General features: G+C 50.6%; 1 protein-coding gene across 1 annotated transcript in view; it reads left to right on the forward strand.

Moving 5' to 3' along the window:
• Positions 1-19,420, forward strand: part of LOC311143761 (FHF complex subunit HOOK-interacting protein 1B-like) — an 89,368-nt gene extending 69,948 nt beyond the window's left edge. The window contains exons 9-13 of the mRNA XM_084179639.1: positions 355-524; positions 3,495-4,910; positions 5,419-5,597; positions 16,375-16,540; positions 19,112-19,420. Coding sequence (XP_084035765.1) covers positions 355-524; positions 3,495-4,910; positions 5,419-5,597; positions 16,375-16,540; positions 19,112-19,416 — 2,236 coding nt within the window. The 3' untranslated portion in view covers positions 19,417-19,420. The remainder of the gene's footprint in view (positions 1-354; positions 525-3,494; positions 4,911-5,418; positions 5,598-16,374; positions 16,541-19,111) is intronic.
• Positions 19,421-20,602: the final 1,182 nt, after the last annotated feature.

Consider the following 20,602-nt stretch of genomic DNA (forward strand, 5'->3'; position numbering starts at 1 on the left):
TCTATATGAAATACATGCATAGTCTATATGAAATGCATGTGTAGTCTATATGAAATACATGTGTAGTCTATATGAAATACATGCATAGTCTATATGAAATGCATGTGTAGTCTATATGAAATGCATGCGTAGTCTATATGAAATACATGCATAGTCTATATGAAATACATGCATAGTCTATATGAAATGCATGTGTAGTCTATATGAAATGCATGCGTAGTCTATATGAAATACATGCATAGTCTATATGAAATGCATGTGTAGTCTATATGAAATACATGTGTAGTCTATATGAAATACATGTGTAGTCTATATGAAATACATGTGTAGTCAAAGTGTATTGTTGTCGTGCAGGTATCTTGTGCCCTGTACCCATGTGATGTTGAGTCAGAGGCGTGCCGTCAGGGAGACGGATCTCTATGGTAAATCAGCTGACAAGTTCCTGTCCCTCATCCCAGAGTGCTGCCGCCTTAGCACACTGCCCCCTGCTGAGCGGGAGGAAGAACCTGCTCTCTGTGGGAAAGGTAACCAACTGGGCACCTTTTTTAAAGTTTTATTTACACTTTATTCAGACAGTAAGGAAATTAGATGGGGAGACCGGCAAATGGGAGAAACAGTGGGAAGGTTGGACGCAGGGAATGACCCTTGGTCTCCTGTGGGGGGTTGATCCCTGGTGTCCTGTGGGGGGGTTGATCCATGGTCTTCTGTGCGGGGTTGATCCCTGATCTCCTGTGGGGAGTTGATCCCTGGTCTCCTGTGGGGGGTTGATCCCTGGTGTCCTGTGGGGGTTGATCCCTGGTGTCCTGTGGGGGTTGATCCCTGGTCTCCTGTGGGGGGGTTGATCCCTGGTCTCCTGTGGGGTGTTGATCCCTGGTCTCTTGTGGGGGGTTGATCCCTGGTCTCCTGTGTGGGGTTGATCCCTGGACTCCTGTGTGGGGTTGATCCCTGATCTCCTGTGGGGATTTGATCCCTGGACTCCTGTGTGGGGTTGATCCCTGATCTCTTGTGGGGGGTTGATCCCTGGTCTCCTGTGTGGGGTTGATTCCTGGTCTCCTGTGGGGGGTTGATCCCTGGTCTCCTGTGGGGGGTTGATCCCTGATCTCTTGTGGGGGGTTGATCCCTGGTCTCCTGTGGGGGGGTTGATCCCTGGTCTCCTGTGGGGGGGTTGATCCCTGGTCTCCTGTGGGGGTATGATCCCTGTTCTTCTGTGGGGGGTTGATCTCTGGTCTCCTGTGGGGGTTTGATCCCTGGTCTCCTGTGGGGGGTTAATCCCTGCTCTCCTGTGGGGGTTTGACCCCTAGTCTCCTGTGGAGGGTTGGTCCCTGGTCTCATGTGGGTGTTTGATCCCTGGTGTCCTGTGGGGGGTTGATCCCTGGTCTCCTGTAGGGGGTTTCATCCCTGGTCTCCTGTGGGGGGTTGATCCCTGGTCTCCTGTTGGGGGTTGATCCCTGGTCTCCTGTGGGGGGTTAATCCCTGCTCTCCTGTGGGGGTTTGACCCCTAGTCTCCTGTGGAGGGTTGGTCCCTGGTCTCATGTGGGGGGTTGATCCCTGGTGTCCTGTGGGGTGTTGATCCCTGGTCTCCTGTGGGGGGTTGATCCCTGGTCTCCTGTGGGGGGTTGATCTCTGGTCTGCTGTGGGGGGTTGATCCCTGGTCTCATGTGGGGGGTTGATCCATGGTCTCCTGTGGGGGTTTGATCCCTGGTCTTCTGTGGGGGGTTGATCCCTGGTGTCCTGTGGGGGGTTGATCCCTGGTGTCCTGTGGGGGTTTGATCCCTGGTGTTCTGTGGGGGTTGATCCCTGGTCTCCTGTGGGGGGTTGATCCCTGGTCTCCTGTGGGGGGTTGTTCCCTGGTCTCCTGTGGGGGGTTGATCCCTGATCTCCTGTGGGGGGTTGATCCCTGATCTCCTGTGGGGGGGTTGATTCTGATCTCCTGTGGGGGGTTGATCCCAGGTGTCCTGTGGGGTGTTGATCCCTGGTGTCCTGTGGGGTGTTGATCCCTGGTCTCCTGTGGGGGGTTGATCCCTGGTCTCCTGTGGGGGGTTGATCCCTGGTCTCCTGTGGGGGGTTGATCCCTGGTCTCCTGTGGGGGTTTTATCCCTGGTCTCCTGTGTTTTTTTAAAATCCCTGGTCTCCTGTGGGGGGTTGATCCCTGTTGTTCTGTGGGGTTTGATCCCTGGTCTCCTGTTGGGGGTTGATCCCTGGTGTTCTGTGGGGGTTGATCCCTGGTCTCCTGTGGGGGTTTGATCCCTGGTCTCCTGTGGGGGGTTGATCCCTGGTCTCCTGTGGGGGGTTGATCCCTGGTCTCCTGTGGGGGGTTGATCCCTGGTCACCTGTGGGGGGTTGATCCCTGGTCTCCTGTAGGGGGTTGATCCCTGGTCTCCTGTGGGGGGTTGATCCCTGGTCACCTGTGGGGGGTTGATCCCTGGTCACCTGTGGGGGGTTGATCCCTGGTCTCCTGTGGGGGGTTGATCCCTGATGTTCTGTGGGGGGTTGATCCCTGGTCTCCTGTGGGGGGGTTGATCCCTGGTGTCCTGTGGGGGGTTGATCCCTGGTGTCCTGTGGGGGGTTGATCCCTGGTGTCCTGTGGGGGGTTGATCCCTGGTGTCCTGTGGGGGGTTGATCCCTGGTGTCCTGTGGGGGGTTGATCCCTGGTGTCCTGTGGGGGGTTGATCCCTGGTCTCCTGTAGGGGGTTGATCCCTGGTCTCCTGTGGGGGGTTGATCCCTGGTCTCCTGTGGGGGGTTGATCCCTGGTCTCATGTGGGGGGTTGATCCCTGGTCTCCTTTGGGGGGTTGATCCCTGATCTCCCTTGGGGGGTTTGATCCCTGGTCTCCTGTGGGGGGTTGATCCCTGGTCTCCTGTGGGGGGTTGATCCCTGGTCTCCTGTGGGGGGTTGATCCCTGGTCTCCTGTGGGGGGTTGTGACACATGTCTCTTATCCAGAGCATCCTACAATGTACCTTATTAATAAGAAATAAGACATAAACAATAGGAGCAGGTAAACCATGGTGTTGTGTTAGAGTTGGACAGAGTTGAACTATGAGTGTACATGTTACTGGATAACCATGACTGACGTTCCTCCCTGTTATGTGCTCTCTGTCTGTCTCTCTCCCCCCGTCTGTCTCTCTCCCCCCGTCTGTCTCTCTCCCCCCGTCTGTCTCTCTCCCCCCCGTCTGTCTCTCTCCCCCCGTCTGTCTTTCTCTGCCCGTCTGTCTTTCTCTGCCCGTCTGTCTCTGTCCGTCTGTCTCCCCCTCTCTGTCCGTCCGTCTGTCTCCCCCGTCTGTCTGTCTGTCTCCCCCGTCTGTCTGTCTGTCTCCCCCATCTGTCTGTCTGTCTCCCGACTTCTGTCTCCCTCTGTCTGTCTGTCTGTCTGTCTGTCTGTTTCTGTCTCCCCCTGTCTGTCTGTCTCTCCCTATATATCTCTCTGTCTGTCTCTGTCTGTCTCCCCCTATCCGTCCATCCGTTTCTCTGTCTCTCCCTGTCCTTCTGTCTGTAGTACTGAATAGTCCCAGCTCAGAGTCTCCCGTACACCCCAAACCCAGCACTCCGTCCCGCCTGGCCCTCTTCATGCGCCAGCAGAGCACTGCACTGCCCTCCACCCCCTCCCCCACTAAGACGGACCCCTCGTCCCCCCGCGGGGGCCCCAGCACCCCCCTGTCCCCCGACAGCCCCATGCACCCCGTCCCAGAGGGGCTGGACTGGGAGTCGGGGTACCTGGAGTACCTCAGGGACGCCCGTAGGGGGGTAGAGTTGTGCTCCTGGGCCTGCCGGAACTGGTCAGCCCCCTATGATGGAGAGGACCCCTCGCCCAACATGGCCCCCCTACCGCCCCCAATCCCCACCTCCAACCCCTCCCTGGCCATGTTCCCAGAACACTTCTCCTTCCAGCAGGGAGGAGGAGGAGGTGGTGGTGGTGGAGGAGGAGGTAGTAACTCTCCCGGCCAGCAGAGGGCAACGGTGGTGGCAGCAGCGCGGTCAGAGTGGACCAGTACAGAGAGGGACAGTGGAGAGTGGGACGTCACCATCTGTAAGAACAACTGTTCTATCAGCCTCACGCCTCGCACCAAGAAACGCTGCCTGCAGAGAGAGGAGGTCACCCTCCCCAAACCTCTTCATCTCCTTCCCGACTCTACCTCTGCCTCCGTTCCTGATCCCTCCGCCCCCACCACAGGCCCTCACCAGGCCGTCTTCAATGGGGACAGCCAGGATGGAGGGATGGAGGTTAAGAAGGTGAAGAGAGATTTGGGTGAGCAGCGGCAACCTGCGGGGGGTGACTCTAGTCGGAACGTCGTGGTTGGTGCCTGCCCTACCCCGGCCCAGTCCTGTGGGCCCCTACAGGGCTTGCACAGTGAAGGGAACTGCAGTGTGGCTGGGGAAAGCTCCAGAGGTCTTCCACCACACGTACAGAGTCACACCCAGCATCAGCCTACTCCACGGCCCTCAGCAACCCGTACCAACCCCTCCAACGTCAGCCTGACCCCTCAGGTCCACATCCCTGCACCCGGCCCTGGATCGGGATCGGGACGTCCAGAGGCAACGCTCTCTAACCAGTCAGAAGCAGTGGAGCGGCTGATCTCTGAGCTCCTGGATGGGGCTGGGCCGGGGGAGGAGGGGCAGCCGGGGCCTGGGGACTCCAACAGCCAGGGCATCAGCATCGAGGCCTTCACCCAGGAACTCCGGGAGCTGGAGGAGAGGGTGATGGAGAGGAGCAGGGGGGCGGGGCTGCTCAGACAGCTGGAGGAGACCACCAGAGACCCCCTCCCAGAGGAACCACCGCCCCCCTCGCCCCTGGACACTGACCTGATGGGGACTGGGACAGGGGCTGGAGTGGAGCTCAAGGGAGTGGGGTCAGCTGTGGGGGTGTTCAGCCCTGCCAGGCCTCTAGGACAGTCATCCTCTCAGCCCTACACAGGTGAGAAGGACCACCACAGTACAGTGCTGTGTGTGTGTGTAATGTGTATCAGACTGTTGATATTGTCTTCTCTAAAGTTGTTTATGTGGATGATGTCAGTTGCCAAATATTGATTTGGTGTTTGATGTTGGAGGATATTGATTGATGTTGGAGGATATTGATTGATGTTGGAGGATATTGATTGATGTTGGAGGATATTGATTGATGTTGGATGATGCTCAATTGTTTTACTTTTGATGATGGCTTTAGGTTTTCTTTTTGTTCACTGTTTTATGCTTGATGTTTGGTGTGGCACAGTAAATTAATACTGACAGTTTTATAATTGATGTTTGGTGATGTGACACAGTAAATTAATACTGACAGTTGCTTCCTTTGATATTTAGTGTTGCCCGTTTTTTCATGTTGGATCTAGCCTTCCGTTAGTGTGCAGGTGCACCCTCTCCCTCCCTCCCTCCCTCCATTCTCACGTTCTCTCCCTCCCTATCTCTCTCTCTCCCTCCCCCGTCAGGTCCGTTTATGGTGGTTCTGTTTGCCAAGCTGGAGAACATGCTCCAGAACTCTCTGTATGTGAACATCCTGCTGACAGGGATTCTGGGCCAGCTTGCCTGCTACCCTCAGCCCCTGCTCCGATCCTTCCTCCTCAACACCAACATGGTGTTCCAGCCCAGCGTCAAGTCTCTCATACAGGTAGGAAGGATCACTATGTTCTTGGTCTGGTAGAAAGTGTTTTCCAGGCGGGGGTGGGGGGGTTGTGTGATGTTTACTAAGAGGCTGTCATGTTGTAAACGACTACATTCTGCCACTACAGTCGTGGTCAAAAGTTTTGAGAATGACACAAGTATTGGTCTTCACAAAGTTCGCTGCTTCAGTGTTATGAGATATTTTTGTCAGATGTTACTATGGTATACTGAAGTATAATTACAAGCATTCCATAAGTGTCAAAGGCTTTTATTGACAATTACATTAAGTTTATGCAAAGAGTCAATATTTGCAGTGTTGACCCTTCTTTTTCAAGACCTCTGCAATCCGCCCTGGCATGCTGTCAATTAACTTCTGGACCACATCCTGACTGATGGCAGCCCATTCTTGCATAATCAATGCTTGGAGTTTGTCAGAATTTGTGGGTTTTTGTTTGTCCACCCGCCTCTTGAGGATCGACCACAAGTTCTCAATGGGATTAAGGTCTGGGGAGTTTCCTGGCCATGGACCCAAACTGTCAATGTTTTGTTCCCCGAGCCACTTAGTTATCACTTTTGCCTTATGGCAAGGTGCTCCATCATGCTGGAAAAGGCATTGTTCGTCACCAAACTGTTCTTGGATGGTTGGGAGAAGTTGCTCTCGGAGGATGTGTTGGTACCATTCTTTATTCATGGCTGTGTTCTTAGGCAAAAAAATGTGAGTGAGCCCACTCCCTTGGCTGAGAAGCAACCCCACACATGAATGGTCTCAGGATGCTTTACTGTTGGCATGACAGGACTGTCTTTTCCGGACAAGGTGTTTTCCGGATGCCCCAAACAATCGGAAAGGGGATTCATCAGAATCAGCAGTCCAATCCCTGTACCTTTTGCAGAATATCAGTCTGTCCCTGATGTTTTTCCTGGAGAGAAGTGGCTACTTTTTTTTTCTTCTATTTTTGTAAAATTATTTTTTCAAAATATTATTTTCTCTTTTTAATCTTTTTTTTTTTTTAGGGGGTGGATCAGCTTAATATTGCAGATAGATTGTAACATATATATATATATATATATATACAGTGGGGAAAAAAAGTATTTAGTCAGCCACCAATTGTGCAAGTTCTCCCACTTAAAAAGATGAGAGAGGCCTGTAATTTTCATCATAGGTACACGTCAACTATGACAGACAAAATGAGAAAAAAAAATCCAGAAAATCACATTGTAGGATTTTTAATGAATTTATTTGCAAATTATGGTGGAAAATAAGTATTTGGTCACCTACAAAGAAGCAAGATTTCTGGCTCTCACAGACCTGTAACTTCTTCTTTAAGAGGCTCCTCTGTCCTCCACTCGTTACCTGTAGTAATGGCACCTGTTTGAACTTGTTATCAGTATAAAAGACACCTGTCCACAACCTCAAACAGTCACACTCCTAACTCCACTATGGCCAAGACCAAAGAGCTGTCAAAGGACACCAGAAACAAAATTGTAGACCTGCACCAGGCTGGGAAGACTGCATCTGCAATAGGTAAGCAGCTTGGTTTGAAGAAATCAACTGTGGGAGCAATTATTAGGAAATGGAAGACATACAAGACCACTGATAATCTCCCTCGATCTGGGGCTCCATGCAAGATCTCACCCCGTGGGGTCAAAATGATCACAAGAACGGTGAGCAGAAATCCCAGAACCACACGGGGGGACCTAGTGAATGACCTGCAGAGAGCTGGGACCAAAGTAACAAAGCCTACCATCAGTAACACACTACGCCGCCAGGGACTCAAATCCTGCAGTGCTAGACGTGTCCCCCTGCTTAAGCCAGTACATGTCCAGGCCCGTCTGAAGTTTGCTAGAGTGCATCCAGAAGAGGATTGGGAAAATGTCATATGGTCAGATGAAACCAAAATAGAACTTTTTGGTAAAAACTCAACTCGTCGTGTTTGGAGGACAAAGAATGCTGAGTTGCATCCAAAGAACACCATACCTACTGTGAAGCATGGGGGTGGAAACATCATGCTTTGGGGCTGTTTTTCTGCAAAGGGACCAGGACGACTGATCCGTGTAAAGGAAACAATGAATGGGGCCATGTAACGTGAGATTTTGAGTGAAAACCTCCTTCCATCAGCAAGGGCATTGAAGATGAAACGTGGCTGGGTCTTTCAGCATGACAATGATCCCAAACACACCGCCCGGGCAACGAAGGAGTGGCTTCGTAAGAAGCATTTCAAGGTCCTGGAGTGGCCTAGCCAGTCTCCAGATCTCAACCCCATAGAAAATCTTTGGCGGGAGTTGAAAGTCCGTATTGCCCAGCGGCAGCCCCAAAACATCACTGCTCTAGAGGAGATCTGCATGGAGGAATGGGCCAAAATACCAGCAACAGTGTGTGAAAACCTTGTGAAGACTTACAGAAAACGTTTGACCTGTGTCATTGCCAACAAAGGGTATATAACAAAGTATTGAGAAACTTTTGTTATTGACCAAATACTTATTTTCCACCATAATTTGCAAATAAATTCATTAAAAACCTTACAATGTGATTTTCTGGATTTTCTTTCCTCATTTTCTCTGTCATAGTTGACGTGGACCTATGATGAAAATTACAGGCCTCTCTCATATTTTTAAGTGGGAGAACTTGCACAATTGGTGGCTGACTAAATACTTTTTTTCCCCACTGTATATATATATATATATATAGATATATATATACATACACTTCTTTGCTGCCCTTCTTGACACCAGGCCATCCTCCAAAAGTCTTCGCCTCACTGTGCGTGCAGATGCACTCACACCTGCCTGCTGCCATTCCTGAGCAAGCTCTGCACTGGTGGTGCCCCGATCCCGTAGCCGAATCAACTTTAGGAGACGGTCCTGGCACTTGCTGGACTTTCTTGGGTGCCCTGACGCCTTCTTCACAACAATTGAACCTCTCTCCTTGAAGTTCTTGATGATCCGATAAATGGTTGATTTAGGTGCAATCTTACTAGCAGCAATATCCTTGCCTGTGAAGCCCTTTTTGTGCAAAGCAATGATGATGGCACGTGTTTCCTTGCAGGTAACCATGGTTAACAGAGGAAGAACAATGATTTCAAGCACCACCCTCCTTTTAAAGCTTCCAGTCTGTTATTCTAACTCAATCAGCATGACAGAGTGATCTCCAGCCTTGTCCTCGTCAACACTCTCACCTGTGTTAACGAAATAATCACTGACATGATGGCAGCTGGTCCTTTTGTGGCAGGGCTGAAATGCAGTGGAAATGTTTATTCTCATGGCAAAGAGGGACTTTGCAATTAATTGCAATTAATCTGATCACTCTTCATGACATTCTGGAGTATATGCAAATTGCCATCATCAAAACTGAGGCAGCAGACTTTGTGAAAATTAGCATTTGTGTCATTCTCAAAACCTTTGACCACGACTGTACAGTCTGTTGCCCATCTCTTCTAATCTCTTGCCCTAACATCACCCGACTGTCCTCCGCTGTCCCCCATCACTCATCTTCTCTACTGACCAGGCTCTCTCCTCTGACCTCAACCCATTTATACAGTGCATTCAAAAAGTATTCAGACCCCTTGACTTTTTCCACATTTTGTTACGTTACAGCCTTATTCTAAAATTGATTCAATTGTTTTTTCCCCTCATCAATCTACACACAATACCCCGTAATGACAAAGCAAAACAGGTTTTTAGAAATGTTTGCAAATGTATATTTTAAAAAAATGGTAATATCACTTAAGTATTCAGACCCTTTACTAAGTACTTTGTTGAAGCACCTTTGGCAGCGATTACAGCCTCAAGTCTTCTTGGGTATGACGCTACAAGCTTGGCACACCTGTATTTGGGGAGTTTCTCCCATTCTTCTCAGCAGATCCTCTCAAGCTCTGTCAGGTTGGATGGGGAGCGTCGCTGCACAACTATTTTCAGGTCTCTCCAGAGATGTTTGATCGGGTTCAAGTCCGGGCTCGGGCTGGGCCACTCAAGGACATTCAGAGACTTGTCCCGAAACCACTCCTGCATTGTCTTGGCTGTGTGCTTAGGGTCGTTGCCTGTTGGAAGGTGAACCTTCACCCCAGTCTGAGGTCCTGAGCGCTCTGGAGCAGGTTTTCATCAAGGATCTCTCTGTACTTTGCTCCATTCATCTTTCCCTCGATCCTGACTAGTCACCCAGTCCCTGCCGCTGAAAAACATCCCCACAGCATGATGCTGCCACCATCATGCTTCACCGTAGGGATGGTGCCAGGTTTCCTGCAGACGTGACGCTTGGCATTCAGGGCAAAGAGTTTAAACTTGGTTTCATCAGACCAGAGAATCTTGTTTCTCATGATCTGAGTCCTTTAGGTGCCATTTTGCAAATTCAAGGGGGCTGTCATGTGCTTTTTACTGAGGAGTGGCTTCCGTCTGGCCACTCGACCATAAAGGCCTGATTGGTGGAGTGCTGCAGAGATGGTTGTCCTTCTGGAAGGTTCTCCCATCTCCACAAAGGAACTCTGGAGCTCTGTCAGAGTGACCATCGGGTTCTTGGTCACCTCCCTGACCAAGGCCCTTCTCCCCCGATTGCTCAGTATGACTGGGCAGCCAGCTTTAGGAAGAGTCTTGGTGGTTCCAAACGTCTTCCATTTAAGAATGATGGAGGCCACTGTGTTCTTGGGGACCTTCAATGCTGCAGAATTGTTTTGCTACCGTTCCCCAGATCTGTGCCTCGACACAATCCTGTCTGAGCTCTACGGACAATTCCTTCGACCTCATGACTTGGTTTTTGCTCTGACATGCACGGTCAACTGTGGGACCTTATATAGACAGGTGTGTGCCTTTCCAAATCATGTCCAATCAATTGAATTCACTACAGGTGGACTCCAATCAAGTTGCAGAAACATCTCAAGGATGATAAATGGAAACAGGATGCACCTGAGCTCAATCTCGAGTCTCATAGCAAAGGGTCTGAATACTTATGTAAATAAGGTGTGTCTGTGTATATACACTGCTCAAAAAAATAAAGGGAACACTTAAACAACACAATGTAACGCCATGTCAATCACACTTCTGTGAAATCAAACTGTCCACTTAGGAAGCAACACTGATTGACAATAAATTTCACATGCTGTTGTGCAAATGGAATAGACAACAGGTGGAAATTATAGGCAATTAGCAAGACACCCCCAATAAAGAAGTGGTTCTGCAGGTGGTGACCACAGACCACTTCTCAGTTCCTATGCTTCCTGGCTGATGTTTTGGTCACTTTTGAATGCTGGCGGTGCTTTCACTCTAGTGGTAGCATGAGACGGAGTCTACAACCCACACAAGTGGCTCAGGTAGTGCAGCTCATCCAGGATGGCACATCAATGCGAGCTGTGGCAAGAAGGTTTGCTGTGTCTGTCAGCGTAGTGTCCAGAGCATGGAGGCGCTACCAGGAGACAGGCCAGTACATCAGGAGACGTGGAGGAGGCCGTAGGAGGGCAACAACCCAGCAGCAGGACCGCTACCTCCGCCTTTGTGCAAGGAGGAGCAGGAGGAGCACTGCCAGAGCCCTGCAAAATGACCTCCAGCAGGCCACAAATGTGAATGTGTCTGCTCAAACGGTCAGAAACAGACTCCATGAGGGTGGTATGAGGGCCGACGTCCACAGATGGGGGTTGTGCTTACAGCCCAACACGGTGCAGGACGTTTGGCATTTGCCAGAGAACACCAAGATTGGCAAATTCGCCACTGGGCCCTGTGCTCTTCACAGATGAAAGCAGGTTCACACTGAGCACATGTGACAGACGTGACAGAGTCTGGAGACGCCGTGGAGAACGTTCTGCTGCCTGCAACATCCTCCAGCATGACCGGTTTGGCGGTGGGTCAGTCATGGTCTCCTGAGGGATCTCCTCCCAGACCTGGACTAAAGCATCCGCCAACTCCTGGACAGTCTGTGGTGCAACGTGGCGTGGCGTTTGTCAGTCATGGTGTGGGGTGGCATTTCTTTTGGGGGCCACACAGCCCTCCAAGTGCTCGCCAGAGGTAGCCTGACTGCCATTAGGTACCGAGATGTGATCCTCAGACCCCTTGTGAGACCATATGCTAGTGCGGTTGGCCCTGGGTTCCTCCTAATGGAAGACAATGCTAGACCTCATGTGGCTGGAGTGTGTCAGCAGTTCCTGCAAGAGGAAGGCATTGATGCTATGGACTGGCCCGCCCGTTCCCCAGACCTGAATCCAATTGAGCACATCTGGGACATCATGTCTCGCTCCATCCACCAACGCCACATTGCACCACAGACTTTCCAGGAGTTGGCGGATGCTTTAGTCCAGGTCTGGGAGGAGATCCCTCAGGAGACCATCCGCCACCTCATCAGGAGCATGCCCAGGCGTTGTAGGGAGGTCATACAGGCACGTGGAGGCCACACAAACTACTGAGCCTCATTTTGACTTGTTTTAAGGACATTACATCAAAGTTGGATCAGCCTGTAGTGTGGTTTTCCACTTTAATTTTGAGGGTGACTCCAAATCCAGACCTCCATGGGTTGATAAATTAGATTTCCATTGATAATTTTTGTGTGATTTTGTTGTCAGCACATTCAACTATGTAAAGAAAAAAGTATTTAATAAGATTATTTCATTCATTCAGATCTAGGATGTGTTCCCTTTATTTTTTTGAGCAGTGTGTGTATATATACAGTGGGGGAAAAAAGTATTTAGTCAGCCACCAATTGTGCAAGTTCTCCCACTTAAAAAGATGAGAGTCCTGTAATTTTCATCATAGGTACACGTCAACTATGACAGACAAATTGAGAAAAGAATATCCAGAAAATCACATTGTAGGATTTTTTATGAATTTATTTGCAAATTAGGGTGGAAAATAAGTATTTGGTCACCTACAAACAAGCAAGATTTCTGGCTCTCACAGACCTGTAACTTCTTCTTTAAGAGGCTCCTCTGTCCTCCACTCGTTACCTGTATTAATGGCACCTGTTTGAACTATTTATCAGTATAAAAGACACCTGTCCACAACCTCAAACAGTCACACTCCAAACTCCACTATGGCCAAGACCAAAGAGCTGTCAAAGGACACCAGAAACAAAATTGTAGACCTGCACCAGGCTGGGAAGACTGAATCGGCAATAGGTAAGCAGCTTGGTTTGAAGAAATCAACTGTTGGAGCAATTATTAGGAAATGGAAGACATACAAGACCACTGATAATCTCCCTCGATATGGGGCTCTACGCAAGATCTCACCCCATGGGGTCAAAATGATCACAAGAACGGTGAGCAAAAATCCCAGAACCACACGGGGGGACCTAGTGAATGACCTGCAGAGAGCTGGGACCAAATTAACAAAGCCTACCATCAGTAACACACTACGCCACCAGGGACTCAAATCCTGCAGTGCCAGACGTGTCCCCCTGCTTAAGCCAGTACATGTCCAGGCCCGTCTGAAGTTTGCTAGAGTGCATTTGGATGATCCAGAAGAGGATTGGGAGAATGTCATATGGTCAGATGAAACCAAAATAGAACTTTTTGGTAAAAACTCAACTCGTCGTGTTTGGAGGACAAAGAATGCTGAGTTGCATCCAAAGAACACCATACCTACTGTGAAGCATGGGGGTGGAAACATCATGCTTTGGGGCTGTTTTTCTGCAAAGGGACCAGGACGACTGATCCGTGTAAAGGAAAGAATGAATGGGGCCATGTATCTTGAGATTGAGTAAAAACCTCCTTCCATCAGCAAGGGCATTGAAGATGAAACGTGGCTGGGCCTTTCAGCATGACAATGATCCCAAACACACCGCCCAGGCAACGAAGGAGTGGCTTCGTAAGAAGCATTTCAAGGTCCTGGAGTGGCCTAGCCAGTCTCCAGATCTCAACCCCATAGAAAATCTTTGGAGGGAGTTGAAAGTCCGTGTTGCCCAGCGACAGCCCCAAAACATCACTGCTCTAGAGGAGATCTGCATGGAGGAATGGGCCAAAATACCAGCAACAGTGTGTGAAAACCTTGTGAAGATTTACAGAAAACGTTTGACCTGTGTCATTGCCAACAAAGGGTATATAACAAAGTATTGAGAAACTTTTGTTATTGACCAAATACTTATTTTCCGCCATAATTTGCAAATAAATTCATAAAAAATCCTACAATGTGATTTTCTGGATTTCTTTTTCTCATTTTGTCTGTCATAGTTGACGTGTACCTATGATGAAAATTACAGGCCTCTCTCATCTTTTTAAGTGGGAGAACTTGCACAATTGGTGGCTGACTAAATACTTTTTTTCCCCACTGTGTATATATATATATATATATATATATATATATATATATATATATATATTTTTTTTTTATATATATAAATTTGCAAAACAATTATTGGGGATTGTGTGTAGATTGATGAGGAAAACATTTAAATTAATCCATTTTAGAATAAGGAAGTAACGTAACAAAATGTGGACAAAGTCAAGGGGTCTGAATACTTTCCAAATGCACTGTATGTCAGAATAGCTTGAAGCCAGATGGCTGTATATATATTTTTTACGATCAGATGACTTACTCTCTCCCCCCTCCCCTGTCTCCTCATTCCCCTGTCTCCTCATTCCCTGGTCTCCCCCCTCCCCGGTCTCCTCATTCCCCGGTCTCCTCATTCCCCTGTCTCCTCATTCCCCTGTCTCCTCATTCCCCGGTCTCCACCCTCCCCTGTCTCCTCATTCCCCTGTCTCCTCATTTCCCGGTCTCCTCATTCCCCGGTCTCCCCCCTCCCCTGTCTCCTCATTCCCCTGTCTCCTCATTCCCCGGTCTCCACCCTCCCCTGTCTCCTCATTCCCCTGTCTCCTCTCTCTTTCATCTCTCTCCCCTACCTCCTCTCTCTCCCCTCCCTCCTCCCTCCTCTCTTCTCTCTCTCCCCCTCCTCCTCTCTCTTCTCTCTCTCCCTTACCTCCCCCCTCCTCTTTCTTCTTCTCTCCCCTACCTCCTCTCTCTCCCCTACCTCCTCCCTCCTCTCTCTCTCCTACCTCCTCTCTCTCCCCTACCTTCTCTCTCTCCCCTACCTCATCCCTCCTCTCTTCTCTCTCTCCCCTACCTCCTCTCTCTCCCCTACCTCCTCTCTCTCCCCTACCTCCTCTCTCTCCCCTACCTCCTCTCTCTCCCCTACCTCTTCTCTCTCCCCTACCTCTTCTCTCTCCCCTACCTCCTCTCTCTCCCTACCTTCTCTCTCTCCCCTACCTCCTCCCTCCTCTCTCTCTCCCCTACCTCCTCTCTCTCCCCTACCTTCTCTCTCTCCCCTCCCTCCTCTCTCTCCCCTACCTCTTCTCTCTCCCCTACCTCCTCTCTCTCCCTACCTCCTCTCTCCCCTATCTCCTCTCTCCCCTACCTCCTCTCTCTTCTCTCTCCCCTACCTCCTCTCTCTCCCCTACCTCTTCTCTCTCCCCTACCTCCTCTCTCTCCCTACCTCCTCTCTCCCCTACCTCCTCTCTCCCCTACCTCCTCTCTCTCCCCTACCTCCTCTCTCACCCCTACCTCCCCCCTCTCTCTTCTCTCTTTCCCCTACCTCCTCTCTCTCCCCTACCTCCTCTCTCCTCTCTCTCCCCTCCCTCCTCTTTCTTCTCTCTCTCCCCTACCTCCTCTCTCTCCCTACCTCCCCCCTCCTCTCTTCTCTCTCCCCTACCTCCTCTCTTCTCTCTCCCCTACCTCCTCTCTCTCCCCTACCTCCTCCCTCCTCTTTCTTCTCTCTCTCCCCTACCTCCTCTCTCTCCCCTCTCTCTTCTCTCTCCCCTACCTCCTCTCTCTCCCCTATCTCCTCCCTCCTCTCTCTTCTCTCTCTCCCCTCCCTCCTCTCTCTTCTCTCTCCCCTACCTTCTCTCTCTCCCCTACCTCCTCTCTCTCCCCTACCTTCTCTCTCTCCCCTACCTCCTCCCTCCTCTCTTCTCTCTCTCCCCTACCTCCTCTCTCTCCCCTACCTTCTCTCTCTCCCCTACCTCCTCCCTCCTCTCCTCTCTCTCTCCCCTACCTCTTCTCTCTCCCCTACCTCCTCTCTCTCCCCTACCTCCTCCCTCCTCTCTCTTCTCTCTCTTCCCTACCTCTTCTCTCTCCCCTACCTCCTCTCTCTCCCCTACCTCCTCCCTCCTCTCTCTTCTCTCTCTTCCCTACCTCATCCATCTCTCTCCCCTACCTCCTCTCTCCTCTCTCTCCCCTCCCTCCTCTCTCCTCTCGCTCCCCTTCCTCCTCTCTCTCCCCTACCTCCTCTCTCTCCCCTACCTCCTCCCTCCTCTCTCCTCTCTCTCCCCTCCCTCCTCTCTCTTCTCTCTCCCCTACCTCCTCTCTCTCCCCTCCCTCCTCTCTCTTCTCTCTCCCCTACCTCCTCTCTCTCCCCTACCTCCTCCCTCCTCTCTCTTCTCTCCCCTTCCTGCTCTTTATCCCCTACCTCCTCTCTCTCCCCTACCTCCTCTCTCTCCCCTACCTCCTCCCTCCTCTCTCCTCTCTCTCCCCTCCCTCCTCTCTCTTCTCTCTCCCCTACCTCCTCTCTCTCCTCTCTCTCCCCTCCCTCCTCTCTTTTCTCTCTCCCCTACCTCCTCTCTCTCCTCTCTCTCCCCTCCCTCCTCTCTCTTCTCTATCCCCTACCAACTCTCTCTCCCCTCCCTCCTCTCTCTTCTCTATCCCCTACCTCCTCTCTCTCCCCTACCTCCTCTCTCTACCCTACCTCCTCCCTCCTCTCTCTTCTCTCCCCTTCCTGCTCTCTATCCCCTACCTCCTCTCTCTCCCCTACCTCCTCTCTCTTCTCTCTCTCCCCTGCCTCCCCCCTCTCACGCCCCCCTCTCCCTCTCTCTCCCCTGCCTCAGGTTCTGGGCTCAGTGAAAAACCGCATTGAGGTGTTTGCAGCGTCTCATGAGGACTTCCCTGCCATGCTGAGGAAAGCCCAGCGCTACCTGGCTGCCAGGGGCAAGGTGGACTGGGCCAACTCCTCACCCATGGGGGTACCCACCCTGCGACGCTCTGATTCCCTGGGTGAGAGGGGGACACACACAGCCTGTGGTAGCCCATTGGAATGCTAGAGAGAATTAATAATGCAGAGAGGCTGTGTTGTAGTTGATTTGGGGGAATTGGGCAATCTATTCACAGGGTTACTGGGTTGAATGGGATTGGGTATAGTTGGGATAGTTCTGGTTTGGCTGCTACTGTCTGGATGGTTCTGGTTTGGCTGCTACTGTCTGGATTGTTCTGGTTTGGCTGCTACTGTCTGGATAGTTCTGGTTTGGCTGCTACTGTCTGGATGGTTCTGGTTTGGCTGCTACTGTCTGGATAGTTCTGGTTTGGCTGCTACTGTCTGGATAGTTCTGGTTTGGCTGCTACTGTCTGGATGGTTCTGGTTTGGCTGCTACTGTCTGGATGGTTCTGGTTTGGCTGCTACTGTCTGGATAGTTCTGGTTTGGCTGCTACTGTCTGGATAGTTCTGGTTTGGCTGCTACTGTCTGGATAGTTCTGGTTTGGCTGCTACTGTCCAGATAGTTCTGGTTTGGCTGCTACTGTCTGGATTGTTCTGGTTTGGCTGCTCCTGTCTGGATGGTTCTGGTTTGGCTGCTACTGTCCAGATAGTTCTGGTTTGGCTGCTACTGTCCAGATAGTTCTGGTTTGGCTGCTACTGTCTGGATGGTTCTGGTTTGGCTGCTACTGTCTGGATGGTTCTGGTTTGGCTGCTACTGTCCAGATAGTTCTGGTTTGGCTGCTACTGTCCAGATAGTTCTGGTTTGGCTGCTACTGTCTGGATGGTTCTGGTTTGGCTGCTCCTGTCTGGATAGTTCTGGTTTGGTGTGACTGGTCATCTGACTGGCATTATAACATCATCACTGTCTCTGGAGTGAACCAGGCTGAAACTGTGTTCTGGCCACAGAAACAAACACACACACCGTTGACAAGGCAGCTGATGAGGAACCACGTCTATATTGGCACGTTTTAGAGGTTTAAACTGACATAATGGACCAGGTTTAAACTGACATAATGGACCAGGTTTAAACTGACATAATGGACCAGTTTTAAACTGACATAATGGACCTGTTTTAAACTGACATAATGGACCAGTTTTAAACTGACATAATGGACCAGTTTTAAACTGACATAATGGACCAGTTTTAAACTGACATAATGGACCAGTTTTAAACTGACATAATGGACCAGTTTTAAACTGACATAATGGACCAGTTTTAAACTGACATAATGGACCAGTTTTAAACTGACATAATGGACCAGTTTTAAACTGACATAATGGACCAGGTTTAAACTGACATAATGGACCAGTTTTATACTGACATAATGGACCAGTTTTAAACTGACATAATGGACCAGTTTTAAACTGACATAATGGACCAGTTTTAAACTGACATAATGGACCAGTTTTAAACTGACATAATGGACCTGTTTTAAACTGACATAATGGACCAGGTTTAAACTGACATAAGTCTGTTGTGTCAGTCTACCTGTCCTGTCTGTCTGTTGTCAGTCTACCTGTCCTGTCTGTCTGTTGTCAGTCTACCTGTCCTGTCTGTCTGTTGTCAGTCTACCTGTCCTGTCTGTCTGTTGTCAGTCTACCTGTCCTGTCTGTCTGTTGTCAGTCTACCTGTCCTGTATGTCTGTTGTGTCTGTCTACCTGTCATGTCTGTCTGTCTGTCTGTCTGTTGTCAGTCTACCTGTCCTGTCTGTCTGTTGTCAGTCTACCTGTCCTGTATGTCTGTTGTCAGTCTACCTGTCCTGTATGTCTGTCTGTTGTCAGTCTACCTGTCCTGTCTGTCTGTTGTCAGTCTACCTGTCCTGTCTGTCTGTTGTCAGTCTACCTGTCCTGTCTGTCTGTTGTCAGTCTACCTGTCCTGTATGTCTGTTGTGTCTGTCTACCTGTCATGTCTGTCTGTCTGTCTGTCTGTTGTCAGTCTACCTGTCCTGTCTGTCTGTTGTCAGTCTACCTGTCCTGTATGTCTGTTGTCAGTCTACCTGTCCTGTATGTCTGTCTGTTGTCAGTCTACCTCTCCTGTATGTCTGTTGTGTCAGTCTACCTGTCCTGTCTGTCTGTTGTGTCAGTCTACCTGTCCTGTCTGTCTGTTGTGTCAGTCTACCTGTCCTGTCTGTCTTTCTGTTGTCAGTCTACCTGTCCTGTCTGTCTGTCAGTCTGTTGTCAGTCTACCTGTCCTGTCTGTCTGTTGTCAGTATACCTTTCCTGTCAGTCTGTTGTGTCAGTCTACCTGTCCTGTATGTCTGTTGTGTCTGTCTACCTGTCATGTCTGTCTGTCTGTCTGTCTGTTGTCAGTCTACCTGTCCTGTATGTCTGTTGTCAGTCTACCTGTCCTGTATGTCTGTATGTTGTCAGTCTACCTCTCCTGTATGTCTGTTGTGTCAGTCTACCTGTCCTGTCTGTCTGTTGTCAGTCTACCTGTCCTGTATGTCTGTTGTGTCAGTCTACCTGTCCTGTCTGTCTGTTGTCAGTCTACCTGTCCTGTCTGTCTGTTGTCAGTCTACCTGTCCTGTCTGTTGTCAGTCTACCTGTCCTATGCTAACCACTTACTGTGTTTTTTTTCGCTGTCTCCTTTTCAGTGAAGAGCCGGAAACCTTCGCTAGGCGACCTGATTCTGCGCCACACCAACAGCCCCACGCGGGCACGCCACGCTGCCCAGCTCGCCCTGGCCCACGTACGAGATGGCAGCCAATCGCTGCACAGCGCCCTGTTCCGGGGCGGGGCAGGGGCGTCGGGACTGGAGAAGCAGGCGGAGGCTCTGAGGGTGAAGAACGCCGTCTACTGCGCCGTCATCTTCTCCGAGTTCCTCAAGGAGCTGGCCGCTCTGGCCCAGGAGCACGCTGTCTCCATGCTCTTCCTCCAGAGCCAAGACACTGAGGAGTGATGTGGTCTGTCTCCCATGCTCTTCCTCCAGAGCCAAGACACTGAGGAGTGATGTGGTCTGTCTCCCATGCTCTTCCTCCAGAGCCAAGACACTGAGGAGTGATGTGGTCTGTCTCCCATGCTCTTCCTCCAGAGCCAAGACACTGAGGAGTGATGTGGTCTGTCTCCCATGCTCTTCCTCCAGAGCCAAGACACTGAGGAGTGATGTGGTCTGTCTCCCATGCTCTTCCTCCAGAGCCAAGACACTGAGGAGTGATGTGGTCTGTCTCCCATGCTCTTCCTCCAGAGCCAAGACACTGAGGAGTGATGTGGTCTGTCTCCCATGCTCTTCCTCCAGAGCCAAGACACTGAGGAGTGATGTGGTCTGTCTCCCATGCTCTTCCTCCAGAGCCAAGACACTGAGGAGTGATGTGGTCTGTCTCCCATGCTCTTCCTCCAGAGCCAAGACACTGAGGAGTGATGTGGTCTGTCTCCCATGCTCTTCCTCCAGAGCCAAGACACTGAGGAGTGATGTGGTCTGTCTCCCATGCTCTTCCTCCAGAGCCAAGACACTGAGGAGTGATGTGGTCTGTCTCCCATGCTCTTCCTCCAGAGCCAAGACACTGAGGAGTGATGTGGTCTGTCTCCCATGCTCTTCCTCCAGAGCCAAGACACTGAGGAGTGATGGGGTCTGTCTCCATGCTCTTCCTCCAGAGCCAAGACACTGAGGAGTGATGGGGTCTGTCTCCATGCTCTTCCTCCAGAGCCAAGACACTGAGGAGTGATGCGGTCTGTCTCCATGCTCTTCCGGAGGAGTGGTGCTCGATCTGCATCCCAATTCTACACCATCCTCCCAATGTGTGGTCTTGCAGACTCCCCGTCATCGATTGAAAAGCCTTGGATTGGTGATGGAATGTGATCTGGGCAATGTCTGGGCCCATATCCACAACGCGTCTCAGAGTAGCATCAGTTTTTAACTTTTCGATCACATGGACAGGTCCTAGAGCGGCACTCTTACTCTGACACACTTTGTGGATGTGGGTTCTTGCCTCGGTCCAGCTACCATTTACCCCTTCCCGCCTGCAGGGGGCAGAGTGGAGCACTGACGGGGCTGAGGGCTGCAGTGAAGGGACAAGAGGGAGGGGAACATGGTTCATTCGGACAATGAGAAATCAAGAATGGAATTGCAGTAGCTATATATAAAAGTG

The sequence above is a fragment of the Coregonus lavaretus genome, assembly GCF_964263955.1.
Source record: "Coregonus lavaretus genome assembly, chromosome: 16".
Classification (NCBI taxonomy): Eukaryota; Metazoa; Chordata; class Actinopteri; order Salmoniformes; family Salmonidae; genus Coregonus; species Coregonus lavaretus.